Here is a 10,872-nt window from a genome sequence, read left to right as displayed (position 1 = left end):
ACCCCTGGATGAGAGGACCATGACTGGAGGACCAGCTGTTTGTTAGGCCTGTAGACCCCTGGATGAGAGGACCATGACTGGAGGACCAGCTGTTTGTTAGGCCTGTAGACCCCTGGATGAGAGGACCATGACTGGAGGACCAGCTGTTTGTTAGGCCTGTAGACCCCTGGATGAGAGGACCATGTCTGGAGGACAGCTGTTTGTTAGGCTTGTAGACCCCTGGATGAGAGGACCAGCTGTTTGTTAGGCCTGTAGACCCCTGGATGAGAGGACCAGCTGTTTGTTAGGCCTGTAGACCCCTGGATGAGAGGACCAGCTGTTTGTTAGGCTTGTAGACCCCTGGATGAGAGGACCAGCTGTTTGTTAGGCTTGTAGACCCCTGGATGAGAGGACCAGCTGTTTGTTAGGCTTGTAGACCCCTGGAAGACAAGAGGGAGGAGAAGGAGAGCGATTTCTTTCCTTGTGGGTCCGCTGTCGTCTTCTCTTGCTCCCTCCTCCCCCTCCCCCTCCTCGTCCCCCCCCTCCTCGTCCTCCCCCTCCTCGTCCTCCCCCTCCTCTCCCCATTCTCCCCCTCTCATTTCCTGATGCAGTTGGGCCAGCTGAGTCCTCCGCAGGCTGCAGACACAACTACATACAGGACCACCTGACGAGAACACAGAACATAGTTCAGACTATTACACACACACACACACACACACACACACAGTACCTACCAGTGACACCACCACCACGACGACAGTCAGTTTGAGGTTCTTCATGCACATAGCTCTGGCCAGGTTACGACTGGTGGTCTTAAAACTCACAGACTGGAGGAGAGAGGAAGTTAGTGATGCTCTGAGCCGGGTTATAGGCGTAGCAGCAGGATAGTTGGTGTATAGTTGAGTAATCGTAGTAGATTAGACTGTTACTCACTGAGCCGACCAGGTTCTCTGTTTTATCAATCAGCAACTCCAACTTCTCTCCCCTCTGAGCCACCAAGTCTGTAGGAAACACAGAGGAAACACAAGAAACTACAGTAACCTGGATCCTCAGACCCCAGACACTTCTCCCCTCTGAGCCACCAAGTCTGTAGGAAACACAGAGGAAACTACAGTAACCTGGATCCTCAGACCCCAGACACTTCTCCCCTCTGAGCCACCAAGTCTGTAGGAAACACAAGAAACTACAGTAACCTGGATCCTCAGACACTAGACACTTCTCCCCTCTGAGCCACCAAGTCTGTAGGAAACACGAGAAACTACAGTACACTGGATCCTCAGACCCTAGACACTTCTCCCCTCTGAGCCACCAAGTCTGTAGGAAACACGAGAAACTACAGTAACCTGGATCCTCAGACCCTAGACACTTCTCCCCTCTGAGCCACCAAGTCTGTAGGAAACACAGAGGAAACTACAGTACACTGGATCCTCAGACCCTAGACACTTCTCCCCTCTGAGCCACCAAGTCTGTAGGAAACACAGAGGAAACTACAGTACACTGGATCCTCAGACCCTAGACACTTCTCCCCTCTGAGCCACCAAGTCTGTAGGAAACACAAGAAACTACAGTACACTGGATCCTCAGACCCTAGACACTTCTCCCCTCTGAACCACCAAGTCTGTAGGAAACACAAGAAACTACAGTAACCTGGATCCTCAGACACTAGACACTTCTCCCCTCTGAGCCACCAAGTCTGTAGGAAACACAGAGGAAACTACAGTAACCTGGATCCTCAGACACTAGACACTTCTCCCCTCTGAACCACCAAGTCTGTAGGAAACACAAGAAACTACAGTAACCTGGATCCTCAGACACTAGACACTTCTCCCCTCTGAGCCACCAAGTCTGTAGGAAACACAGAGGAAACTACAGTAACCTGGATCCTCAGACACTAGACACTTCTCCCCTCTGAGCCACCAAGTCTGTAGGAAACACAAGAAACTACAGTACACTGGATCCTCAGACACTAGACACTTCTCCCCTCTGAGCCACCAAGTCTGTAGGAAACACAGAGGAAACTACAGTACACTGGATCCTCAGACCCCAGACACTTCTCCCCGAGCCCCTGATACAGTGGTGGATGTAGGAGTCTTAAAGTAACCTGGATCCTCAGACCCTAGACACTTCTCCCCGAGCCCCTGATACAGTGGTGGATGTAGGAGTCTTAAAGTACACTGGATCCTCAGACCCCAGACACTTCTCCCCGAGCCCCTAATACAGTGGTGGATGTAGGAGTCTTAACTCACCGATGTTACGCACCATGATGCCTTTAAGATCGTCAACCTGCAGCTGAGTCTCAGCCAGGCGATCTGATGGAGGACACGAATGGTGCTTCTAGAAACACAGAGACAGAGAGAGAGAGAGAGAGACAGAGAGAGACAGAGACAGAGACAGAGAGAGAGAGAGGGGATCAGTGGTATGGTGTTCATGTGACTGAAGGTAAACAGACTGTCCTCACAAAAGCAGATGGAGTGTGTGTGTTTTCAGTGGTCATGCGCTCAGAGTTCCCACAGAGGCAGCGTTGTCATGCTCCCCTCACGAGCCCCTCCTCACACAACCTCCCCTCCACTAACCCTTCCTCCAGCTTCTCCACAGCCATAATCCTTTCAGTCCAGTCCCTGCTCTGGTCCCCCTTGCTCTGGTCCCCCTTGCTCTGGTCCCCCTTGCTCTGGTCCCCCTTGCTCTGGTCCCCCTTGCTCTGGTCCCCCTTGCTCTGGTCCCCCTTGCTCTGGTCCCCTGCTCTGTCCCCTTTGAGCTGACTTTGTGTTCCTCACCTCTCCTGCCACTAGTGGCAGTCTTGTCTTTGTCTCCTAAACGGCTCTTTGTTTAGTAGCCCGTCACATGTCCCTAAAACCATGACGAATGGCTCATCTCTAATATAAAGCCCACAGAGTTGCCTGCCATTGGCAGATCGTGACATGTGAGTTCACAGCCATTTTTACCTGACCTAATGATTGGATGAGGGAGTGGAATAAGCAAGCAGGAAGTAGAACGCAGGAAGTTTGTTGTGGTGATACAACACTTCAGTGTTTCTACTTCTAGAAACATTTAGCCATTCGTTATATATATGTCTTAGACAGCTATACATTATATACAGATGAAGTCGGAAGTTTACATACACCTTAGCCAAATACATTTAAACTCAGTTTTTCACAATTCCTGACATTTAATCCTAGAAAAAAATGCCCTGTCTCAGGTCAGTTAGGATCACCACTTTATTTTAAGAATGTGAAATGTCAGAATAATAGCAGAGTGATTAATTTCAGCTTTTATTTATTTCATCACATTCCCAGTGGGTCAGAAGTTTACATATACTCAATTAGTATTTGGTAGCATTGCCTTTAAATTGTTTAACTTGGGTCAAACATTTCAGGTAGCCTTCCACAAGCTTCTCACAATAAGTTGGGTGAATTTTGTCCCATTCCTCCTGACAGAGCTGGTGGAACTGAGTCAGGTTTGTAGACCGTCTTGCTCGCACACGCTTTTTCAGTTCTGCCCACACATTTTCTATGGGATTGAGGTCTGGGCTTTGTGATAGCCACTCCAATACCTTGACTTTGTTGTCCTTAAGCCATTTTGCCACAACTTTGGAAGTATGCTTGGGGTCATTGTCCATTTGGAAGACACATTTGCGACCAAGCTTTTACTTCCTGACTGATGTCTGAGATGTTGCTTCAATATATCCACATAATTCCCCTGCCTCATGATGCCATCTATTTTGTGAAGTGCACCAGTCCCTCCTGCAGCAAAGCACCCCCACAACATGATGCTGCCACCCCCGTGCTTCACGGTTGGGATGGTGTTCTTCGGCTTGCAAGCCTACCCCTTTTTCCTCCAAACATAACGATGGTCATTATGGCCAAACAGTTCTATTTTTGTTTCATCAGACCAGAGGACATTTCTCCAGAAAGTACAATATTTGTCCCCACGTGCAGTTGCAAACCGTAGTCTGGCTTTTTTATGGTGGTTTTGGAGCAGTGGCTTCTTCCTGGCTGAGCGGCCTTTCAGGTTATGTCGATATAGGACTTGTTTTACTGTGGATATAGATACTTTTGTACCTGTTTCCTCCAGCATCTTCACAAGGTCCTTTGCTGTTGTTCTGGGATTGATTTACACTTTTCGCACCAAAGTACGTTCATCTCTAGGAGACAGAACGCGTCTCCTTCCAGAGCGGTATGACGGCTGCGTGGTCCCATGGTGTTTATACTTGCGTACTATTGTTTGTACAGATGAACGTGGTACCTTCAGGTGTTTGGAAATTGCTCCCAAGGATGAACCAGACTTGTGGAGGTCTACAATTTTTTTTCTGAGGTCTTGGCTGATTTTGTTAGATTTTCACATGATGTCAAGCAAAGATGCATTGAGTTTGAAGGTAGGCCTTGAAATACATCCACAGGTACACCTCCAATTGACTCAAATGATGTCGATTAGCCTATCAGAAGCTTCTAAAGCCATGACATCATTTTCAGGAATTTTCCAAGCTGTTTAAAGGCACACAATACATTTGTGGAGTGGTGTGTGAGTGTGAGAGAGAGATCTAGCTGAAATGTAACCCTGTCTCACAGCCTGTTCTGACCACTCACTACCATACTAACATATGGTTCTCGTCATCTGAGTAGCCAGAGTGGAGGAGAACTAACTCAACATCTGATCAAGGTGTGTGTGTGTGTGTGTGTGTGTGTGTGTGTGTGTGTGTGTGTGTGTGTGTGTGTGTGTGTGTGTGTGTGTGTGTGTCTCACCATCTGAGCCATCAGAGTGGAGGAGAACTCTGAGTTCATTGCGTAGGGAAGAGCTGTCTGAGCTCTGGAACCATACGTGGTCTGGAAACGCTTCTTCACCTCTCCCAGGAAGCTGAACGCGCGTGACCGCTCAAAGTCCTAGCAGACAGTTAACAGTCAGACAATACCGTCCCAACAGACAGACAGTTAACACAGTCAGACACTACAGTCCTAACAGACAGACAGACAGACAATACACACTACAGTCCCAACAGACAGACAGACAATACACACTGCAGTCCTAGCAGACAGACAGTTAACACAGTCAGAGACTACAGTCCCAACAGACCTGGCAACTGGGTAGTGCGTACGACCCAGTACGCACTAGGTCAAAGATTCCTGTCATCCAGGACCTCTATACCAGGCGGTGTCAGAGAACGACCCTAAAAAATGTCAAGGACTCCAGCCACCCTAGTCATAGACAGTTCTCTCTGCTACCGCACGGGCAAGCGGTACCGGAGCGCCAAGTCTGGGTCCAAGAGGCTTCTAAACAACTTCTACCCCCCATAAGATTCCTGAACAGCTAATAAAATGGCTACTCAGACTATTTTCATTGCCCCCGAACCCCCTCTTTTACACTGCTGCTACTCTGTTATTATCTATGCATGGTCACTTTAATAACTCTACCTACATGTACATATTACCTCAATTACCTTGACTAACCGGTGCCCTGCACTTTGACTCTGTATCGGTACCCCCTGTATATAGCCTCCACATTGACTCTGTACCGTAACACCCTGTATATAGCCTCCACATTGACTCTGTACCGTAACACCCTGTATATAGCCTCCACATTGACTCTGTACCGGTACCCCCTGTATATAGCCTCCACATTGACTCTGTACCGTAACACCCTGTATATAGCCTCCACATTGACTCTGTACCGTAACACCCTGTATATTGCCTCCACATTGACTCTGTACCGTAACACCCTGTATATAGTCTCCACATTGACTCTGTACCGGTACCCCCTGTATATAGCCTCCACACTGACTCTGTACCGTAACACCCTGTATATAGCCTCCACATTGACTCTGTACCGTAACACCCTGTATATAGCCTCCACATTGACTCTGTACCGGTACCCCCTGTATATAGCCTCCACACTGACTCTGTACCGTAACACCCTGTATATAGCCTCCACATTGACTCTGTACCGTAACACCCTGTATATAGCCTCCACATTGACTCTGTACCGTAACACCCTGTATATAGCCTCCACATTGACTCTGTACCGTAACACCCTGTATATAGCCTCCACATTGACTCTGTACCGTAATACCCTGTATATAGCCTCCACACTGACTCTGTACCGGTACCCCCTGTATATAGCCTCCACATTGATTCTGTACCGGTACCCCCTGTATATAGCCTCCACATTGACTCTGTACCGGTACCCCCTGTATATAGCCTCCACATTGACTCTGTACCGGTACCCCCTGTATATAGCCTCCACATTGATTCTGTACCGTAATACCCTGTATATAGCCTCCACACTGACTCTGTACCGGTACCCCCTGTATATAGCCTCCACATTGATTCTGTACCGGTACCCCCTGTATATAGCCTCCACATTGATTCTGTACCGGTACCCCCTGTATATAGCCTCCACATTGACTCAGTGATAGTAGCAAGAGCGTTTCTTCTTTCCTCTCAACTGTTACTGCAACACACGGGATTGGAAATTAGACAATTACCTTGATGGAAGTTTCAACCTATCTGCAATATTAAGGCTGATCTACCCCCCAAATTAAAATAAAAAAATATTTTGAAAAAAAAACTCTGCCCTCACCCTCCGTAAGGGACTCAGCCCTCACCCTCCGTAAGGGACTCAGCCCTCACCCTCCGTAAGGGACTCAGCCCTCACCCTCCGTAAGGGACTCAGCCCTCACCCTCCGTAAGGGACTCAGCCCTCACCCTCCGTAAGGGACTCAGCCCTCACCCTCCGTAAGGGACTCAGCCCTCACCCTCCGTAAGGGACTCAGCCCTCACCCTCCGTAAGGGACTCAGCCCTCACCCTCATGGCAGATTAAAACTAAAGCCTGTATACTCACATCATCAGTGATACAGAGGTAAATGATTCTGTCATGGCAGATTAAAACTAAAGCCTGTATACTCACATCATCAGTGATACAGAGGTAAATGATTCTGTCATGGCAGATGTAGTGGAAGAGATAGCTGAAGGAGAAGACAAGATACTCAGTCAGATACTCAGTCAGATTTGATCTTCACGGTCACACGAACATACATACAGTACAAGTAGAACAGGACTATCCAACTCCAGGTGGATATGTGTGTGGCTGTCTGAGTGTTAACCCTACCTGCCATGGCTGTAGGTGAGCTTGTTGTTCTCGGAGGGTATCTTAGCTAGGATCTGTTCTGTCACCTCCAGGAAATTACCGCCACACCACGCATGCTTCGCCAGGACGGTACTGCCGCGGGCAACCACCGCAAACAAGATCGCCATGGTGGTGGACACGGTCGGGAGGACAGCTGGTCAGGGATTCACTGAGATAGATGGAGGGATGGGTGGAGGGAGGAGAACAGTTATGAGGAGGGAGAGGGATAGAGAGATGGTGGGTTAACGTGTTTTCACCACTAAACTAGTGGCAAGGTAGGCAACGAATAGTAGACAAGTCTACAACAACACTGTTGAGACCAATTACACTGACATGTTGCTAGCTAACGTTAGCTAACCCAATGCACTAGCTAGCCGTTTGCCTGCCTGCCGGACATCGGGTAACATGAGCAAGAGATTCACCACCGTAGCTAACTTTACCATTGTCGCTCTGAATAAAACGAAAGGAGATAGCTAAGTATGTTGATGGCTGGTTAGCATAAATGACAACAATGACGTTAACAAAGACTGTCGTATGCATCCTGGGTACCTAAGGTTGCGATCATCATGACAAATCCTAGTTAGCAATAATACGACAATATAAATGGTTTTGTTAGCAGTAATATACTATAACACATAATGATGCATACCTGCGATGCTCGGCAGTCTTCAAAACGATGTATTTTCAACATTAAAACAACTGTTACGTTAATCCTCTCGACTGACTTCTGCTTTCCCAGACCCTTCATCAGAAGCTTTATCTGGTTCCACCCAGGGAAATGTGGTTTTTTGCTTCCTTACGATGAATATACATGCGGAATTGTGAACTACACTTCTTGGTGTACAGCTACTTCCTGGTTGTGTCTGACCAAAGTCACATGATCTTTTAATGTATGTCACATTTACGCGACGAAACAGGAAACGTTGTAGTCGAGTGTTTTTTTTTCAAGCATGGCGGGGGTAGATGGAGAAAAGAAATCGGTATTGGAGATGGTAAGTGTTGCTAACTACTTTAGCGACTAGGAGCCTGAAAATATGCCTCTGAATAGTTGTCTGAAATTGTTCTCATGTGGTGCCATAATTCGGCTATTGCGGCCTCATCGTGTATTGGCAGTTTTTCACGGTTCGTGTGGAAGGAGACTCACGGGTACTGGTCGTGATTTGACTACAGTAGCGTTATGTCAGACCAGGCACTGTTAACTCAAATACACAATGTACATACGTATTTTAATTGAGCCTGATCCATGCTGCCTGTGTTGCTAGTTATCTAGGGTTTGTTTTGACAACTCGTACATTTAACCGGCAAGAACAACAACCTGTCATTTAGAAAGCAGTCCACTGGGGGCAGTGTTTCCATTATATTTAGTTTATTCAAAGCCCATTACACGTGTGTTTGCGCTACTCTTCCTTGGGTCCAGCAAAATTAAGGCAGTTTATATATTTTTTAAACATTACAATACATTCAGACTGTGTTCCCTCAGACCAGTTCTCCACCACTACCACATATCTACAGCAGGGGCGAAAATCTGAGATCAACCTTGGAGGGGACAATTACATGAAATTTTCTCAGGAGCAATTCCTGAGGGGGACACCAAAAGTAGTGCTGTAACACACAGCCTACGTTGTAATATGTTAAATGTATATTGAGGGACCATAATCACTACTACTGGATAATTGATAGGTACAGTAGTTAACTGAAGGGTTGTCCCAACTTGTTTAAATCATTATAATACTACTACTAATAATAGTTATAGTAGTGTTCCTCATCAGTCCAGTATGTATGCAGGTATTCGTACTTCCAACCAGCAATATCAAGAAAGGCCAGTAGGCGGCAATGGTACTGTACACTGTATGGGAGTAGTTTTCATAAATACAATGAACATGGTGTGATCACATCTAAAAGAATCTCCATTGAGAACCATCACAAAGTTGGTCTCCGTATCGAATTGACCTTTTAATTTGACTTTGTGATACATTTATATAGTCATTAAATATGTGCACCTGGCCTGAGTCTACTACAATATCTTTACAAGAACAAAAAGTTTAAAATAAGTACAGTTCTAAAAGCAAAATAACTACTTCAATGAAAAAAACAAATAAATCAAACAAAATATCCTTCAGTCAGTGTCTCAACTCTTCAAACAGCAGCTATGGACAAGTATGTCACACAAAGTATGCAATTTTAAATAAAATAACATGAAATAATAATAATAATTTGTAAGTGTACTGTCATGTACTAAAAACTGAAAACTACTAAACAAAATAACAAATATCAATTCCACCAGGGGTTCTCAAACAGGGATCCATGGACTAATTGCAAGGTGTCCGGGAAATAAAATAAAGTGTAATGAACGTAGTCAGTACCACAAGGTTTCCAGTAAGTTTACATATAATATAGAGGGGGTGGAGGTCCCTGAGGACCGCTGAAAACCTTGCCTGCCTTGCCTCAAAATATGCAGGGGTTCCAGTACCCAAAAAAGGTTGAGAACCACTGCTATACACACTACTGAACAAAAGAACCGAACATATGTTTGCGGGTTTCAATGGATCCAACAAATTGCTGGCAGATATTTTCCCTCTTGAGACTGTCCAGCCTGTCAGTCTCTCTTGGCCCATGCTAGCCCGTAGCCAAGTCTTTACCCTGCGGAGTGCACTGAAACTCCTCTCAGCCTCACATGAACACACTGGCACCACAAACAAAATTCTGATCAGCACCTCAACTTGGTCAAACAACCCCCGCACCTCCACTGGAAGCCTCCTGAGGACCTCTGCTGCCTCTCCACTGCTGCTACAGGGGTATTTGTTGTGAAAGAGAGGGATCTGCACTGAAAGAGAATCTATGTTCAGCTCTGGGTACTGATCTAGAGACTCATCCAACTCCCCCGTGAGAAGCGCTCTTTCCAACTTTTGCAGGACGTTTAGACTGTCCTGGTCCAAACGGTCGCCAAACTGAACCTCCACACCATCCAACACTTTAAAAAATGTCTGCCCTATAGTGATCCACGGCTTTGCCAGCAAATCGTCTTGAGTGCGTCTCAATGGATTCAATAGAGTCAATCAAAGTTGTTGCTTTCTCATACAGTGCAAGGTAGCTTTCGTCATTTCTCTTGCCCCTAAGAGATGACCGCACACACTCGACTGCAGCCTGCATACCAGAGACAGGGTGTCGGAGACAACAGGCGAGTCCTCGTGAGGGACAAGGTCATGGTCAACATAACGCAGACAGACCCTCTCCTGTTCAGCACCAGAGACATCTTGAGTACCATCAACAATTAATGAAAATTGTACAATCGGAAGAGACCTAATCTCAGCTGCAATGCCTCGAATGACTGTATTGGCCATGATGTTCAGAATTTCATTCTGTGCTTTGGGGCCTGTGTACATTGTGGTACGCTCTGTTAACCACTTCAGTAAAATGGGATCATCCTCTTCTGCCCTGAGTTTCAAAAGCTGGTATAAATTCCCACTGTCATCCGTGTGGCCTCTAAAGGCTTGTCCCTGTCTTACTACATGCCGCACCGAACTAACAATTTTCATCAAGCAATGCCTTCCATCCTCCTGCTGTTTACCCCACGCGCTGGATAACTGGACACTGATTGGATTTAGCTGGTGTGCTGTTACAATTACAAAGTGGCGGTGGGTTTGGCAATTTTGATGTGCTGTGAATTTTTCAATGCCTTTTCTCCAGTTCCTAAATCCTGCACTAATGAAGGCAGCATCAGCTCTTTGGCCAAAAGATGGCTGGCTTGAAAACCCTTGGCTACAGTGAAAACACAA

General features: G+C 46.5%; 2 protein-coding genes across 2 annotated transcripts in view; one reads left to right on the top strand and one right to left on the bottom strand.

Moving 5' to 3' along the window:
• Positions 1–534: 534 nt before the first annotated feature.
• Positions 535–7,954, bottom strand: sybl1 (synaptobrevin-like 1). Its single transcript, XM_055927828.1, has 8 exons — positions 7,746–7,954; positions 7,079–7,265; positions 6,878–6,935; positions 4,719–4,856; positions 2,226–2,313; positions 913–980; positions 714–806; positions 535–643 (listed from the first exon to the last, which is right to left on the bottom strand). Exons 2-8 carry the CDS (start codon positions 7,222–7,224, stop codon positions 575–577), a joined length of 660 nt encoding a protein of 219 aa, XP_055783803.1. The 5' UTR covers positions 7,225–7,265; positions 7,746–7,954; the 3' UTR covers positions 535–574.
• A 28-nt stretch (positions 7,955–7,982) lies between these two features.
• Positions 7,983–10,872, top strand: part of polr1d (RNA polymerase I and III subunit D) — a 31,850-nt gene continuing 28,960 nt past the window's right edge. Inside the window, exon 1 of the mRNA XM_055927829.1 lies at positions 7,983–8,088. Coding sequence (XP_055783804.1) covers positions 8,047–8,088 — 42 coding nt within the window. The 5' untranslated portion in view covers positions 7,983–8,046. The remainder of the gene's footprint in view (positions 8,089–10,872) is intronic.

Source organism: Salvelinus fontinalis, chromosome 6, assembly GCF_029448725.1.
Source record: "Salvelinus fontinalis isolate EN_2023a chromosome 6, ASM2944872v1, whole genome shotgun sequence".
Classification (NCBI taxonomy): Eukaryota; Metazoa; Chordata; class Actinopteri; order Salmoniformes; family Salmonidae; genus Salvelinus; species Salvelinus fontinalis.
Note: the sequence above shows the minus strand (reverse complement) of the source record. Positions and strands in the feature narration are given on the sequence as shown.

Coding starts and splice junctions, on each gene's coding strand:
- sybl1 (XM_055927828.1), bottom strand. CDS start 7,224: ATGGCGATCTTGTTTGCGGTGGTTGCCCGCGGCAGTACCGTCCTGGCG. Junction 981..2,225: donor CATCATGGTGCGTAACATCG/GTGAGTTAAGAC, acceptor TGTTTCCTACAG/ACTTGGTGGCTCAGAGGGGA. Junction 807..912: donor CAGAGAACCTGGTCGGCTCA/GTGAGTAACAGT, acceptor TCTCTCCTCCAG/TCTGTGAGTTTTAAGACCAC.